Source organism: Chiloscyllium plagiosum, unplaced genomic scaffold (genome assembly GCF_037043375.1).
Source record: "Chiloscyllium plagiosum isolate Xiang-an unplaced genomic scaffold, Cpla_swu_hap1 HiC_scaffold_4, whole genome shotgun sequence".
NCBI lineage: Eukaryota > Metazoa > Chordata > Chondrichthyes > Orectolobiformes > Hemiscylliidae > Chiloscyllium > Chiloscyllium plagiosum.
Window position 1 is genome coordinate 50,912,050 of NW_028270142.1, and position 18,633 is coordinate 50,930,682.

The window sequence follows — 18,633 nt, forward strand, 5'->3', positions numbered from 1 at the left end:
ATTTAGATTTTCTGGGTGGGTGAGATTTAATGCCCTCCTTCCCAGTGGGTTTGGTGGTGATTGATTGATTGATTTATTGTCACATTTACCTAAGTACAGTGAAAATCTTTGTTTACGAGTAGTACAGGCAGATCATAGCAAGGCCATACACATCATAGGGTAAACAAAACTAGACACAGACATACAAATTGCTTTGCACTGGGTGAGTACTAGGCAAGGATCAACATTAGCAAGATCAATGTTATTTAAAATTAGAGAGTACATTCATCAGTCTAATAACAGCAGGGAAGGTGCTGTTCTTGAACCTGTTGGTGCATGTGTACAAGCTTCTGTATCTTCTGCCTGATGGCAGAGGTTGTAGTAGAGCATTGCCAAGATGTGATGGGTCTTTGATGACGTTGGCAGCCTTTCTGCGGTAGCGAACCATGTAAATGGAGTCCATGAATGGGAGGTTGGTTTTCATGATGGTCTGGGCTGTGTACACAGCATTCTGGAGTTTCCTACAGTCCTAGGCAGAGCAGTTGGTATAACAGGCCATTATGCACCCAGATAGTGTGCTTTCTGTGGTGCATCTGTAGAAGTTGTGAGAGTCCTTACAGATATGCCAAATTTCCTGAGGAAGAAGAGGCATTGTTGTGCCTTCTTGACCATTATATCTATGTGGGAAGTCTTGGACAGATCGTTGGTTAACGTCACTCTTAGGAACTTGATGTTCTTGACCCTCTGAACCTTAGCTCTGTTGATGTAGATGGGGGCATGTTCTGCTCCCTTCTTTCTGAAGTCAATAATAAGCTCTTTAGTTTTGCCAACACTGAGAGAGAGGTTGTTCTCATTTCACCATGTCACCAAGCCCTCTGCGGTGTACTTAACATAAGAACCTAAGAACTTCGAGCCTGCTCTGCCATTTAATAAGATCATGGCTGATCATTTTGTGGCCTCACCTCCACTTAGCTGCCTTCTCACCATAACCCTTAATTCCTTAATTGTTCAAAAAATATCTACCTTAGCTTTAAAAACATTTTACTAAATTAGCACCAACTACTTCACTGGGCAGGGAATTCCATATATTCACAACCCTCTGGGTGAAGAAGTTCCTCCTCAATTCAGTCCTAAATCTGCTTCCACTAATTTTGAGGCTATGCCCTCTTGTCTTAGTTTCACCTGCCAGTAGAAACATCCTCTCCACATCCATATCATCTATTCCCTTCATAATTTTATGTTTTCACAAGATTCTCCCCTCATTCGTCTGAATTCCAGTGAATATAGTCCCAGTCTACTCAGTCTCTCCTCATAAGCCAACCCCCTCAAATCTGGAATCAACCTAGTGAACCTCCTCTGCACCCCCTCTAGTGTCAATGCATCCTTTCTCAAGTAAGGAGACCAAAACTGCATACAATACTCTAGATGTGGCCTCACCAACACCCTATACAGCTGCAACATAACCTCCCTGCTTTTAAACTCAATCCATTTAGCAATGAAGGACAAAATTCCATTTGTCTTCCTAATTACCTGTTGTACCTGCAGACCAACCCTCAGTGATTCATGCACATGGACACCGAGGTCCCTCTGCATAGCAGCATGCTGCAACTTTTTGTCATTCAAGTAATAGTCTTTTTTACTGTTACTCCTACCTAATGGATGACTTCACATTTATTAATATTGTATTCCGTCTGCCAGACCATTGCCCACTCACTTAAAGTATCTATGTCGTCTGCAAAGTTTCACAGTCCTCTGCACACTTTGCTCTGCACTCATCTTAATGTCATCTGCTATTGTCGTGAAGTGCTAGAATGTCTACCACTGAGCTATAAGGTCTGTTGTCAAATCGCAAATAGCCTTTTTTCATTAATCACATCGGCACTGTTACTTTTCCACCTAGATCCCCCCAGCAGCAGCACATGGAAATTTCTATGGAAATATACTTTCTACAAGAGGAAGACCAAAGAGGTGGGGAGATAGGGAGGCAGGATGGAGGGGGTCCTACTACCTATGTGCTTTGAATGCAGCCATTACAGACATGGGTCATAAGATATCTCAACAAGTTGAGTAAAAATATGTACAACAAATAAATCCATGTTGGGTTGCCTCCAGTCTTCAGGGCTTAATGAATCTGATTGAGGGATTCCACATTGAGAAAGTGGGAGGTGTCTGCTGAGAATCACTGTCCTTGTTTACTCAATTCCTCCTCTATGATCTCCATTATCCTCACCCCAATATGCCTCTCCTACCATCACTTAATTAGGGCCTTTGATCGAGAAATAATTCTAGGAATCGCACCAGCAGCAACAAGTACATCTCCATTGGTGTTTATTATAATTGGTCCCTGGGTGAAGGCCCCTCATTTCTTATGGTTTCAGATAGGGTACCCCCAAATGATTATGCTCCAGGTGATGAGGGATGAAGTGGTTTCTCTTTTATGTCAATCCCTTCCTTGGTTGGTCAAAACAAGGGTACTTTGAATAGCTTTCCACAATCCACATGTTTTAAGTGGAGTCAAATTAATTAGGTTTTCTTAAGTTAAGGAAAGTTTGAGTTTATTAATTCCTAAATATAATGAAAAGCATGACATACATGCACCCAGACTAGAAATGTGAAACTGAGTTAAAAAAAAGTTAAAAAGATAGAAATCAATCTATGGTTTCCCTGAAGAGTGGATGTGGAATGTTCCAGAGTTAATTTGGATAACACCAGTAATGCTGATGGTGGTAGTAAAGCTGGTCATTTTCAGATTCTTGAATATAATTGGTTTTGCTTCTTTACTCTTCAATGCCAAATTAATATTGTTCAATGTGTGAGTCTACATTATTTCAAGAGGCTTTGCTGTGCTCTTACCATTTTCCAGCAACAATTTGAAACAACATTTCTCAGACCGTGTTTTGTTGTTTTGGAAAGTGCGGGTTCACATTTTAAGACTGCTCCTTTGTGCAGTCCTGCCAAACCTGGTGTTGTCCACAACTTCCAGAACAGGACCTTGTAAGTCCTGGGAGTGGCACAGGGTTCCTACGTTCTCCTGCAATACAGTTCGCATTTACACTTGCAAAATGCTGTGTGCTAATCACTAACATCTCACTTACAATTTCATCAGCATGAAGAAGGCAAAATAGCCCCCTATTTCTGCAGCCACCTTTCACAAAAAATCTTTTGATATCACAGTGTACTCACATTAATAGACATTGCCAGGCCTATTAATTATAATAATAGATGGCCGCAGAATCATTGAATAGCAAGAGTGTTTTGGCATTAAGGCAGCATTTGACTAAATGTGGCATCAAGGAGCCCTTGTAAAATTGAAGTCAGTCAGAGTCAGGCTTCAGCTGTACGCTACTTGGGGGTCATACCAGGCACAAAAGAAGACGTTTGTAGTTGTTCAACCACCTGATGAAGGAGCGTTGCTCCGAAAGCTAGTGCTTCCAATTAAACCTGTTGGACTATAACCTGGTGTTATGTGATTTTTAACTTTGTACACCCCAGTCCAACGCCGGCATCTCCAAATCATTTGTAGTTGTTGGATGCCAGTCAACTCAGCCCAGAACTTCACTTGAGGTGTTCTTCAAGTAGTGGGGCCAAATCCTTTATGACTGCTTCATTAAAGACCTTCCTTCCATCACAAGATTTGCAATGATGATATTCACTAATGATTTCTGTCTTAAGTACAATTCATAGCTCCTCTGATACCGAAATAGTTCATACCCAAATGCACCAAGACATGGGAACGAGTCAGGTTTGGTTGATACGTGATAAATAATTTTCACACAACGTAGGGACCAAGCAATAACCACTAACAACAGGAGAGAATTGAATTATCCCCCCTTGACATTCATTGGTATTATCATAATCGCTCCGCCCGCTCATATATTAACATTCTAGAGGGGTAGCTATTGACCAGAAATGAAATTGGACTAGCCATATAATTGCTATAGCTAGATATAGCAGGTCATACACTGTGAACTTTGTGACCAGAAACTCATCTGCTAATTCCATGTCCTCAAAGCCTGTTCACCATCCATCAAGCATGAGCCAGGAGTGTGATGGAATGCTTGGATTAGAGCAAATCCAACAACACCCAAGAAGCTTGACAGCATCCAGGACACAGCAACCCATTTGATTGGAACCCCTTTCTGGAATACTTTAGGACAGCTAATACTATTTAATATGATTTTATTTATTTGCAACAACAGCCACTGTAATTTATTCACAATTCTCCCAAAGTGCTTTTATTTTAAATTCTTTCACAGATAATAAAGCTCCCCAAATCTCTTCTTGGGCAAAAAGAGTATGTCGTGGAACTCCAGCTACCTCCATACTTTGGCAACTTGCCTGAATGTTCTTATGACTCTGGGAGGAATGAGACCAATAAGAACACAACGGACACCAACTCAGACCTGAAGGTAACTTGTAGCAGTCTGGTGTAAGACGTCACAATCTAAATGCAGATGGTCCTTAATTTCAGCCCACAGTTATTAACCTTGTCTGATTTATGTGTCTAATTCTGGAATAAGCCACTGTGTATTGAATCTATGACAAATTTTCATAAATAGTCCCAAAGCAGCCATGTAGGAATGTGCATTAAGTCTTATATTGGAGATCACATTACTTTTTAGAAAGACATATGATAACTGTTCCATTTGACCAATGTTTCAACCTTCCTGCTAACTGCTACTTAATTTTTATTTCATTTTTATTTTGTTTAAAGCCTTGAGTGCAGCTAAAAGAAGGCAGCCGCAAGTTATCAGTGTGAAGTTACCATGCATATAATAGTGATGAAATGCTTAGAAATTTAATAATGTCTAAGCAAACAAAAGACACAATCTAATTCAAATTAAACATTGACAAATTATTATAATTAAAATGGCTAGGTGTAGCAAATATTTGGATTAGAGTTTTCTTAATTGAACTGTTTTGAAAAAAATTCTGAAAAATAAATTGTTCTTAAATGTGCATCACCCGCGTCTTTAAATTAATGTCATTCTACAAAGATGCACATGTATTCTTCATTTTTTTGTATTTTTGATTGTGGACTCAAATGGGGCAAGAATTGTTTTAAAAACCAAAGATTCCTGAAGGGAATAAAAGTGTAGTTTGCAGATGAGCTGGAGTTGAGGGGTGTGGACAAATGGAGATTCAGCCAGCAATAAGTAGCTGATTGGTCTGTGGACTTGTTTCCAGTTTTCTTTTAGTTCACTTGTGGTATGTAGGTGACTGGCTAATATTTATTGTTTGTCCATGGTTGCCCTTGAGAAGGTGGTGGTGAGCTGCCTTCTTCAACTGCTGTAGTCCACGTGCTACAGGTAGACCCACAATACCCTTTGCAAGAGAGATCTAGGATTTTGACCCAGGTGTTCCCATGTATCTGCTGCCCATGTCCTTCTAGATGGAAGTGCTTATGGATTCAGAAGGTGCTGTCTGAGGATATTTGGTGAAATTTCTGCTGTGCATCTTGTAGATGGCACACACTGCTGCTATTGAGCATTGGTGGTGGAGGGAATGGAGTAGATGCTTGTGCATGTGGTGTAAATCCATTGGACTGCTTTGGCCTGGATGTTGTCAAGCTTCTTGAGTGTCGTTGGAGCTGCATTCATCCCAAGCAAGAGGGGAGTATTCTGCTACACTCCTGACTTGTGCCTTGTAGATTTTTTTTTTATTTCAAAATATACTTTATTCATAGAAATAAATCTTTGGTACTTGTACAATTTGTCATGTTGTTCATAGATATATACATTGCATGTCTTAAAGAACAGATTGAATTACTCGAATTTACAGTTATCCTATTTACAGTTCCCTTTATTAACCATCCAGTCTCTTATTATTTAGCTGTGGCTTCAGCGGAACCCACCTACTGAGTGGGTGCCCTGTTATACGATAGCAAAGGAAACTTCTTTAACCCTCAGTTTATTGTCCATTTGACTGTCCTGTCTCTGGGGTAGCTGTCTGCATCCCCATGGTGAGCACGAACTGCTGGACCTTCGCTGGGTTGAGGTAGCTATCCAGCTCCTCACTGGGGTCATTTACCCGCTCTGGAGTCTTTGAGCCAAGGCAAGGGTCCGCACCATCCAGTTCTGTGTCTGACAATGGGACTGTCAGAGGATCACAGCTCTCAGTTACCTGTAGTTGTGGGACAGTGGGTACCCACTTGTGCCTTGTAGATGCGAGACAGATTTTGAGGACTCAGGAAGTGAATTACTTGCCACTGTAATCCTAGCATCTGACCTGTTCTTGCTGTATTTATATGGTGAGTTCAGTTGAGGTTCTGGTAAGTAATAACCTCCAGGATGTTTGTTAACAGTGGGGGAATTCAGTGATGGTAACACCATTAAATGTTAAGCAGTGGTGGTTAGATTGTCTCTGATGGGAGATGGTCATTGTGGCACAAATGTTACTTGCAAATTGTCAGTCCAAACCTGAACATTGTTCAGAACTTGTTGCATTCAGATATGGTCTGCTTCAGTATATAAGAAGTCATGAATGGTGATGAACATTAGCGAATATTCCCACTTTTGACGTTATGGTAGAGGGAAGATTATCAATGGCAAAGACCTTCTGTTTGCCGATCAGCAATTTGTTGGGTTTTCAGGTAGTTGAACATTTCGGGGTTGTGAACAGGATACGGAAACGATGTCAAAACTCCAATCAATCAGGAACTGTCTGTTCTCTGCAATAAATGCCACTTACAGCCTGAAAACAACCAGTTTATCTTTCCTTCAGCTGTTGCTCTAAGCTACAATTTTTAGTTAATAAGTTTATAATGTCAACTAGCCATCTTGTGCCTCTCTCTGGATTAGTGGTGCTGGAAGAGCACAGCAGTTCAGGCAGCATCCAAGGAACTTCGAAATCGACGTTACGGGCAAAAGCCCTTCATCAGGAATAAAGGCAGTGAGCTAGAGGAGGGTGGGGGTGGGGAGAAAGTAGCATAGAGTACAATGGGTGAGTGGGGGAGGGGATGAAGGTGATAGGTCAGGGAGGAGAGGGTGGAGTGGATAGGTGGAAAAGGAGATAGGCAGGTAGGACAAGTCTGGACAAGTCATGGGGACAGTGCTGAGCTGGAAGTTTAGAACTAGGATGAGATTGGGGAAGGGGAAATGAGGAAACTGTTGAAGTCCACATTGATGCCCTGGGGTTGAAGTGTTCCAAGGAAGATGAGGCGTTCTTCCTCCAGGCGTCTGGTGGTGAGGGAGCGGTGGTGAAGGAGGCCCAGGACCTCCATGTCCTCGGCAGAGTGGGAGGGGGAGTTGAAATGTTGGGCCACGGGGCAGTGTGGTTGATTGGTGCAGGTGTCCCGGAGATGTTCCCTAAAGCGCCCTGCTAGGAGGCGCCCAGTCTCCCCAATGTAGAGGAGACCGCATCGGGAGCAACGGATACAATAAATGATATTAGTGGATGTGCAAGTAAAACTTTGATGGATGTGGAAGGCTCCTTTAGTGCCTTGGATAGAGGTGAGGGAGGAGGAGGTGTGGGCGCAGGTTTTACAGTTCCTGCGGTGGCAGGGGAAAGTGCCAAGATGGGAGGGTGGGTTGTAGGGGGGCGTGGACCTGACCAGGTAGTCACAGAGGGAATGGTCTTTGCGGAAGGCGGAAAGGGGTGGGGAGTGAAATATATCCCTGGTGGTGGGGTCTGTTTGGAGGTGGCGGAAATGTCGGCGGATGATTTGGTTTATGCGAAGGTTGGTAGGGTGGAAGGTGAGCACCAGGGGCGTTCTGTCCTTGTTACGGTTGGAGGAGTGGGGTCTGAGGGCAGAGGTGCGGGATGTAGACGAGATGTGTTGGAGGACATCTTTAACCATGTGGGAAAGGAAATTGCAGTCTCTAAAGAAGGAGGCCATCTGGTGTGTTCTGGGGTGGAACTGGTCCTCCTGGGAGCATAACCAGTGAAAGCATCCAGAGTAGGAAGATCAAAAAACAGAGGTCAGATCAGCACACGATCCTGTGAACAGAGACCCACTGACTGCTTTTTCAGTTTTCTCTCCTGCCATAACACCCATGTTCCTTTTCCTGTCTGTGTGCATATGTGTATATTTGTTTGGGGGGTTACAGTATTAACTCAGAGTTATACATCTGTGGTATATATTTGTTTACCTGTAGCTCGAATCTGTTTGCTTTCATAGATAGTTATTCTTGTTAATTAAAGAAACCATGCTTTTTGGGTCTAAAAGCCAAGTAAATTGGGGAATTCTGCGTACTATTTAAAATCTTCAACTTTTGTGATGAGTTCAGGAATAGCTGGACTTTATTCCCAGTCAGATACCCTAGTGAGATGTAACAATATCAGTTTTATATAGACTACAGTTCTAAGTGCTTTTACATGCCTTGCTGAGTGAATACTTTCAATCAATTTTTACAATTGAAGAAAGAGATAAAATGATAGACATGTAAGGAAACCTTAAAATTAATCAAGGAGATGAGACTTATAAGTAAAACAATGATCATGGGGATAATAATGGGACTGAAGAGAGACACATTTTCATGATTAGATTGCTTCCACTCAGAGTATTATAGATATAGGTGAGAACGTTACGTATGTATTTGTCATTTCTTTTCCAAAGATCTCTAGATTCATAATTATGGCTTTGATTAGGAAATTTGTGAATGTCACTCCATTATTTAAGAAAAGAGTAACAACGATTCTGGGTAATATCTGGTCGAAGAAATTTTGTGGATTTCTGAAGGCTAGGTCAATTTTGACTAATCTGGTTGAACCTTTTTGAAGAAATCAGCAGTAACTTGGCAGCAGCTATGGATATTGTCTAGGTGGACTATCAGAAAGCATTTCTTATGAATTAGTACAAGAGACTATTAGCAAAAATGCCAGTATGTGGAATTGAAGACAAATGATTTGAGATAATAACAAGTTAGGAGGTAGAAGACAGAATAGAGTAGAGGATTTATTGATTGATTAGTGGGATGTGATTTGATGTTTTCCATAGATATGTACTGAGAACTCAGTTCTTTGCTGCATATGTGAATGGCTTGGAAAAAGAATATCTTTTTAAAAATAAGCTTTCAGGTAATCTGAATATATGTAGAATGCACAATGCATTTTGGGCATGGGAATAGGATGCAGAACTATCCAAAGTGAAATTTTATCCAGAGAATGGTGAAGTCATCTGCTTTTGAAATGAGGAAGATTAATTGTCATGGTGAGCAACTGGGTAGAAATTAGTGTATGTTGCACCCAAAAGCCCTGTGCAAGGTGGATATAAAGTGCAGCATTTTAGCCGCCAGTCAGTCTGTGTGCGATCTAAGCTGGTATTAGTCCTACTACTGAAAGAGTGGGGCCCATTTTTCTGGAATTCCAGGCAAGCCTCTTATAGAGCCATTCTATGGTGACATAGTAGCTCAGTGTTTAGTACTGCTGCCTCACAGCAGCAGGGACCTGGATTCAATTCCATTCTTGGGTTACTGTCTGTGTGGAGTTTGCACGTTCTCCCTGTTTCTACGTGGGTTTCATCTGGGCACTCTGGTTTCGTCCCATAGTCAAAAGATGCGCAGGTTAGGTGGATTGTCCATGCTAAATTGCCCAAGTGTCCAGGGATGTGCAGGCTGGGTAGATTAGCCAGGGATAGGGTAGGGTGGTGTATCTGGATGGAATGCTGTTCAGAGGGTTGGTGTGGACTTGATGGACCGAATGGCCTGCTTCCACACTGTAGGGTGTCTATGATTTTATGATATTCAATGTAACTTTGACACCTAATGTCCTTTAGAGCACCCGCTTGATAAACCTGGCAACAATGAGCAATGCAGGCATCAGGTATCTAATCTCAGAAATTGTCAGCAGTTGCTGAATTTCTCCAGCAACCAAACCCAGCTAGGTGAAATTTCCGACTTCTCTGGCGCAACTAAAAGGCTAGGCTGAAAATAGTGCAGTCAGTCTATGTGGGGGAAACCTCTTAGAGCTATTTCTGAATTTAATTAACTAATTTCATGGATAAATTAGTGATGTTTCCCCCAACCCCCCAAATTCTGTAATTATTAATGCTTATGATATCCTGCTGAAAATGTTATTTTTAGCTGCATGTACTGATCTGAATGAGCAAAGAAAACGTTACTGATAGCAATTTAATTTCGTTTTGTCGTCATTGCTGGTTCTGGATTGCTGGGTTTAAAAAAAAGAACATTTTGATTAGATGGCTTTGCAGTGCTTGCTAATTGATGCTTGGTAGCTTTATCCAGGAATTGCCAATGACTTTTTTAAATTTCGGTCAATGGGATATTTAAACCAATCACCATGATTAATGTACCAGATAGTTTTGTGTGTTAGCCACTGTATTAACTGATTTTTATGTGTGTTATTGATGTGTGACATGATATTGATGCACTAAATGCAAGTCTTCTAAGTGCATAGATTGATGCACAAAGTTGCCAAGATAAATTAAATAATATTGTAGGGCTGAACTTTATATTTTCTAGGTGGAGTATGAGTTGCAACAAGTTTTTTGGAGGGATTTCCGCTGTGAGGTTCAGTGAGCTTTCTCACCATATCTTACCGAACTTGCCTCACTACATGTATCCCTCATCACTATGGCATCATTAATATCTGATTCAGGCCCCATATTACCGTGTGCCTTTCCTAGCACCACCACTCAGCGGAGACCAGCTCATGTCGCATATCCCTGGGATAGAGCAGTGTGCTGTTATCACAGAATGAGCTGAGATAGTTCTTGAGCAGAACATTGCTTCTCAGTCTCCCTTCTCTGGATGCTTTCACAATTTGCAGGCGGTACAGGGGCTGGTTCACAATTATAAAATGTCTCTAACTTATTAGGTACAAGTCATGCCTTACAGCAACTGCTGGAGGAAGAATAAACTGGTTTTCTTCGGGCTTGGACTGACTTTTACTACAGAGACTAGAGAGAGCTCCAGAGCTGGTGGAGGACTGAAGTCTCCTCTGCATCTTGTTCACAACCCCAAGCTGTTCAGCTGACTAAGAAGCAATAGCAGGCGGAAGGTCTTTGTCATCACTCGTTGGTCATTTGCCCACAGACCAATGGGCTAACTATACCAAACATCTGTACACACTCATTGGCTCCAGCTCATCTGCTGGCCACACTTCAATCACGACTGGAACTAGCTGCTGTGTAAAGGTGTTCATGCTGATTTTCAGGTTGCTTGCCTTTAAAACGTGCAGCGGTCCTTGGTTTTAAAACAATTGTTTTTTTCACTTTACTGCACAATTAAAAGTTTAGAAAACTGAAAAGACATGTTCTTAAAACTCATGCCATCTTTGAAAGGCTGCTGTGCACCCAGATAGACATTGGCAATCCAACCCCTGACTGGAAATGTTACAACACAGCAACCTCAAAACCATGCTGCCCAGTTTTGTCCCCAATACCCATAATTGACCCACATCTTGTCTTTATCTAGGAGGGGAACATCATAATCAGACAAGCAATTGGAATATTCCACGCATGAACTTTGTTAAAGATAGCAAACAAAATTGTCAGTAGTTGTTGCATTTCTCCAGCAACCAAAAACAGCTAGGTGAAATTTTCAGTTTCTCCCTTGCAAAAGAAATGGTTAGGCTCAAAATAGTGTAATCAGTCTATGTGGGGGAAATTTCTTAGAGCTATTTTTGAACTTAATTGATAAATTTCATGGATAAATTAATGATTGCTGCCCTAAATTTTGTAATTGTATCCTGTTATTGTATCCTGCTGCAAGTATTCATTTTAACTGTTCATTCACAGACAAAACTAATAGAGACTGCAATTCATCCTGACAATGTAACTGAGATTTCAGCATCATGACCGTTGGTGATTCCATGATGATCTACTGCACACAGCTCTCACCTGCTAGAATTGGGTGTTAGTCAGGTCCTGTCTGGCTTGTTGTATTCAATACAGCTGAGCGTCACCCCAGGGTCTTCATCCTCTTCCTCAGAAGACTGCTCTCCTCCTTCCCATTTCTTCACATGACCTTATTGCCAGCACACCAGGATAATGCAGCACACTGTGTTCAGACTATACTGGAAGGACCTCCCAGTTCAATCCAACCAATAGAACTACATCTTCAACAGCCCCATCATTTGCTGTTTGGAGAATGGGCAGCATTGTGTCTGCACTCTGCATCAGTCAGGTGGGGTGTGCAATGGCATCATGAGCCCTTGTTCCCAGCGCCAGCCTCGTAAAGCACCTGGATGCTCAAATGCACTAGAGTGCCCCAGAATGTAGCCATTGTAGCAGCTGCCAGGGTAATGGGCACACAACTCTCGGAAGTGGTAACAATTATCACAGATTTATGGCACCCCTCTCTGTTGATGAATGCATTGTGCTATGGCCCTCTCAGTTCCACATGGGTACAGTCGATTGCATATTCATCCTGGGGGAAGCCAGCTATATCTCAGATTTGACTGGCCAGGCTGCAGCACTGAGCTCATTGTGTAGGAGTGAAATGAATTGGTGTAATCTTGCAAGATGGCATGAGTCACTGTCTTGGTGCCTTTGAGAATGTACGACTGAGCAATCCCATAAAAGTCACCAGTTGCTCCTGGAAAGAGCCAGTTGCATAGGAGTTCAATGCAGCTGTCATTTTCATAGCCACAGGAAGAAGATGGCCACGCACTCCTGCAGCCCTGAGATTATGCTCCTGCATCTGGTCTAGAGCCTGCATTGACACCATGTCTCGCTTATCTCCAGGAAGTGGAGTTGGAATTGGAAAACTCTTGCTTTCTTCTGGACACCACATGTGGGGCCCAGTGGCAGTATCTGTCCTTGAGCTGGGTGATTCCCTAGTCCTGCTCATTCACCTTCGCTTTTTCAACTAGACAGCCATATCCACATAGGAATCTTGATGGAAATGCTCTACTATGGGAACAGAAAGGCCAAAGGAGATTCTTAGATCTCAGAACAGCCATCAGCGCCATACCCCACAGTTGAGGTCTAAGCAGACATCTCCATTTCAAGGGATGTGCTGCATGTGGATAAAGAAGGTCATGTGTCAATCATCCATCCACATTGAGCCTGAGCGTGTGCAGTCAATTTAAGAAAAGGGACTGTTACAGCCCTCCAAGATCCTTCCCTTCCCAATCTCACACCAAATGTTCAACTTCTCACTGTATTCAGTGCAGTGGCCTTCATTTTTTTAGATTACATTACAGTGGGGAAACAGGCCCTTCAGCCCAACAAGTCCACACCGACCCGCCGAAGCGCAACCCACCCATACCCCTACATTTACCCCTTACCTAACACTACGGGCAATTTAGCATGGCCAATTCACCTGACCCTGCACATCTTTGGATTGTGGGAGGAAACCGGAGCACCCGGAGGAAACCCACGCAGACACGGAGAGAAGTGCAAACTCCACACAGTCAGTCGCCTGAGGCGGGAATTGAACCCGGGTCTCTGGCGCTGTGAGGCTGCAGTGCTAACCACTGTGCCACCGTGCTGCCCGTCATTGCGCTGACATTACAGATGATAGTGTGCAGCTCCAACAGCATCCTTGGCTAATTGCATGAATAAAGGCTTGCCTTTAGCCAGCAAAAAGGTAGCATCATGTATTTGTTCCATCAATGACCTAGCATCCGTCAAACATGGATTTTTATCCATCAAAATGACAGTGACTCTCCTCACCCTAGGTATCATTCTAGCTGTTTTCTCATCACACTTCCTGTCTAGAGAACAGAAAATGATGGAGGACCTCATCAGTACTGGGCCCTACCTGGCAAAACCCCCCATCCTGACAGAAGCCTCTAAGTCCTCCGTTATCTCTCACTACCCTGACAGTCCATTCAAATATGTTCCCCAATCTGGAGAGCCACCAGATTGGGCTTCCCCTATAAATGTCCCCGCAAGGCCCAGCATTATGCCTTAATGATGCCCACCCTTCTCATATATTCTCCCGGTATTGAGGCAGTGGTGGTAGCCTCTGCCACTGACAGTTCTCCCTCCTGTTACCTACCATGCCCTCTTACGCAGTTCTGATAACCCGGAGAAAGTGAGGACTGCAGGTGCTGGAGATCAGAGTTGAGAGTGTGTGGTGCTGGAAATGCAGGTCGAGTTCTGATAACTCCCCAATTCATCTTGAGATTCCCTCCCCCATGACCGTACTTCCACTCCATCTGCAATTGCCTCTGCTTCCAAACCACCCCACCCTCCTGCCACTGCACCCTTTCTGAATGATCAACAGACAAGACCAGAAGGACCGTGTTTACCTCAGACCTTGGCCCAACTGAGCACTGTGTTAGCAGCTCCCTAATTGACAATATGCTATTCACCAGACTGATTCCAGAATTGGCAGGACTGATGTTTGAAGAAAGACTGGATCAGTTAAAACTATTTTCACTGGAGTTTAAAGAATGATGTAGTGGGGTATAGTCTAAGAATAAGGGGGTTGGGCCTTTTAGGACTGAGATGAGGAGAAATTTCTTTACCCAGAGAGTGCTGAGCCTGTGGAATCCTCTGCCACAGAAAGTAGTTGAGGCCAAAACACTGAATGTTTCCAAGGAAGAGTTAGGTGAAGTTCTTTAGGCTTAAAGGATCAAAGTGTGTGGGGAGAAAGCAGAATAGGGTTCTACCTTGGATGATCAGCTATGATCATAGTGAATGGTGTAGTAGGCCTGAAGGGCTGAATAGCCTACTGCTGCTCCTATTTTCTGTGTTTCTCTCTGAATACTTCAAAAGTATTCAGAGAGAAACACAGAAAATAGGAACTGATTGCTGGATACTCCCCAGATTGTACTTTGATAGAGCCCCAAATGGGAGTGTTCCAAGTGGACAACTGATGGTGGCCAAGCCCTGGACTGTACCATTACTGATGTACCTCCTGACTGACATTAACCCTCCCTCTGGCTGAACTGAGGACAGTTTCTGATGTGGCTATGTGGGTGAATTTGCATACAGTATTTTTGCCGTGCAGATAGCTATAGATGTTGGATTAATGTTTCATGATGAGTTCAACTTTGTGCCCAGTATCTCACCTGTGAGAGCTGCCAACCAGTCAGAGGTCAAAGCCCAGCACTGGCAGCACCACTAGAAATGGTAGCCCTTGCAGGTACTGAAATGCAGCATAGATTGAAGATTAGTGATGGAGCCTCAGGAATCAGGAGAGTGGGACAAAGTCAAAGTCATGAGACAGGGGAGATGGATGAGGAAAAGTGAAGGGATTGGGGGAGTACATGGGGAATGGGTTGCATATTTGGAGTAAAGTGAAGAATTAATTTGGAAGGGGCCAGTAACCCCTGATGGTTCTCTCCATTAGGCATGAGCTGTGCAAATGCCTGGTTTACCTGGCAGGTTGCCCACGTGTCAGGACCCTTGCCGGGCAATGTTTAAAAACCAGCAATCATGTAATGGCGTCCTTAATTGGTGACTTAAGGGGCTCAACTTGCCTCAGAAAATCTACTGAGCCTTGCTTCCCTCAGATTCAAATCAATGTGATGGGATCTCCACCTTGCAACTTCCTACCCAATCTCATGGATCCTTTTCTCTGAACCTGCCTCCAATCTGGGCATTTAGTTCTGCCCTGTAACCCTGTAAGGATAATTTTCTACCTTTGTGCCCTTGATACAAATTTTGAAAAAGGATGACTTTCATCACTGTCACCCATTTCATAAACTCATGTTGTCCTGAAGTGCTTTATGAAGTACTTGTGAGGTATAGTTAGTTGCTGTGGTAATATAGAAAACACAGCAGCTGAAAATGTGTTGCTGGAAAAGCGCAGCAGGTCAGGCAGCATCCAAGGAACAGGAGAATCGACGTTTTCGGGCATAAGCCCTTCTTCAGGAATCCTGACATGCTGCGCTTTTCCAGCAACACATTTTCAGCTCTGATCTCCAGCATCTGCAGTCCTCACTTTCTCCCTAGAAAACACAGCAACCAATTTTCACACAGCAAGCTTACTCAAACAGCAATGTGACAATATGAATGGTTATGGATAATATTCGCAGAGCTATCCGGGAAAATTTCTTTCACTACATTGAAATTTTTTTAATGTCTATCGGAGAGGGCAGATGAGGCCTTAATTTAACATTTCATCCAAGGTTATCATCTCTGACACTGCCCATTCCTTCAGTAATGCACTGGTATATGAGGTTCAAGTTATGTGTTTGATTCTCTAAATTAGGATTTAGAATTGAGCACCTTCTGACTCAGACATGGAAGTGCGAGTAACCAAGCCACTGTTGATGCGAAATGAACTCCTATACACCTCCATGAAGTACATACACCCTTGCAGAGTGACACCATGTGGAACTGCTCAGAAGGCTAGCTTATGTATTGAAATGTTACATACGAAAGCACTTTAAATGCTGTTGCCTACATTCCTTGTGTAATGTTCCTCCAAGTAGTTTATTTAAAGGCTACACTGGCGATTACTAATATTTTGGTTATAAATTGACAAATCTCTTATGAGAGTCTGGAAGGTTAATAATTTGTAATCTTCAAGAGGTCTTTCACTATTGCACTACATAACTATCAAATATAACTAAAGAAAATAGTCAAATACACAGGGTTTATAAAATGTGAAAATCATTATTAAATTATGTTGTAATTATTGTATCCCTGATTGTTTACAAGGGAATTCTTAAGTTACTTCTGCAGTACAGCTGCATCACAGAACTTAAAGTTTTGTTAAACTCCGGACCTTTCCCAGATTAAAGCTCCTGCAGACCAGACTAGCAGTCATTTATATTAATGCGTAGGTCCATTTAGGGATCATTACACTGCCTCTGAGGTTCAGAGGTCTATGCTAACTTGAGTAAGATCCCATTAAGATATCAACAAGGAGCCTATGATGTGTGTGGTCACTTGACATGAATATTACTTACATCCTCATCTATTTCAGTGAGGTTACAAAGTCGCTTCTGGCTGTTAGCTTTTATTCTCAAAGGACAGTTTTTCATCTTGCAGTCAAACCTATTTGTAGATCTTAAATGTAGTACATTTTTTGAAAGTACCCTAGGTATCGTCCAATCAAGATATATAAATAAAATTCTTTGAGCTCATTTCTTGACAAATTCTTATGTGAAACCAATTATTCGAGTTGGAGCTAAACGGTATTTGTAGCTGAAGTGACTCTTTCTATCTCTGAAAAATCTGGAATCAGGTCCCATCTCACTGTAAATATCAGCCATAGTATGTAATCTTTGGGATTTGATCCGATGCTGTAGAGCAGCCAACTGAAGAAACCACGAACTAGAGAAATCAATTTTCAGTGCACTGCAAATAATACGTAGCTTCAAAACAAAAAAGGTTCACTGATACCCTGAACACCAGCACGCCATTGAAGTTTGACAGTCAGGAGAAATTCAAATGAAGAATTTTATTGGAGGCCAGGGTCTGTCAGCAGTATCTGGAGTGTTATGACAATAGTTGCATTGCAGCATGAAAAGGAAAATATTTTTAAGTGCTATCTGTTTAGCAATAAGCATCACTGTGGGCTGACATGAAAAAATAATCCTTCTTAATTTAAAAACATATGTTTATGCCTTCAGTATCTGTTCTGTCACTTTGATGCATAAAAGCTAGTCTTTCCTCAGACAAATTGTTGAACGTTACTGAATTTCAAAAATAAAGCCGTTTACCCTGATCCTGTTGCTGGTTGTTTGAATTTCAAGCGTTCTCCTATCAGCGATACTCACCTGCATTTTTCATGTAACCCTGTAGCTCTTTTCCATTTAAAGTCTGTATCCCGCACTGGCAACTTGATAAATAATAGCATCTAAGTAAATGTTTTTATTTGATCCTATGTTAACTTTCTATGGATTTACATCCATATGATGCTTGCAGTGTTAGATATAAAGTAGCAGTATAAACTCAATATACATTAATGATAACAATGTATGTCAAAACATAATTTGAAACCTGGTCTCCTTTAATCTGCTATATAGGGCTGACCACTTCGTTTGATTTCATTATTTTACCTTGAGTTGAGTGTCTGTTATCACCACATGAGTGTACCTGTTATGAAACTGTGGTGCATGCCAAACACTAACCTTGGTGTTTCCATTTACCAACTTGCTCATGCGTGCAGAGATGGAGCATTCTATTCAAAGTAATTTCTGTAGGAGTGGACATTCTCTCTTTTACTATGTATAACGATGTTATAAATTCATCTATGAAGCATGAGTTTATAAGAACGTTGCATATAGTATGCAGTGGAAATCTTCCCATGTGCCCACCAAGAAATTGAAATGTTCTACCCAGCCCATTTCTTCATCTCCTTGTGGCAGTGTAAAGTCAGTATGCTGCATTAAGTAGTTTGCAACAAAAAAAAAGATGCTTCTGTCATATGGTCACAGTTGATGGACCGGGGTTTCTGTTGAAGTGCCCTGGGATTGTTTTCAGTGCAATTTTGCCAATATTCATTTAACTAACACAAAAACTGAAGGATTTTAAGTGCACGTTGCATCTGACGCAGTTCAAGTTTCTTTTGCAACCGTCTTATAAACTCCTGATTAGAAACAGCCTCTGCCCGTAAAAATGACCGTGCAGTCTCTTGTGAATTAATCACTATTTGAAGCTTCTGCAAATTGCTTCTGTTTTCAGGCCTACACAGAGGCTCCAAAAGCTTTGCTGGTTATTTTGGGCGCATGGACACTAATAAGTAGGATTGGAAAGGTTATATGAAGGAACTCATTACTGCAGACCAATCTAACTAGAAAATAGAAGTGTACTTTTTTAAAGGTCATTTTCAATAATTTCAAAGC

General features: G+C 42.1%; 1 protein-coding gene across 4 annotated transcripts in view; it reads left to right on the top strand.

The window, feature by feature from the left end:
* Positions 1 to 18,633, top strand: part of ofcc1 (orofacial cleft 1 candidate 1) — a 308,134-nt gene that overhangs the window by 131,785 nt on the left and 157,716 nt on the right. For all 4 annotated transcript variants that reach the window (XM_087986250.1, XM_087986251.1, XM_043689352.2 and 1 more), the window contains exon 12: positions 4,236 to 4,388. In XM_087986250.1, the coding sequence (XP_087842376.1) occupies positions 4,236 to 4,388 (153 nt within the window). The remainder of the gene's footprint in view (positions 1 to 4,235; positions 4,389 to 18,633) is intronic.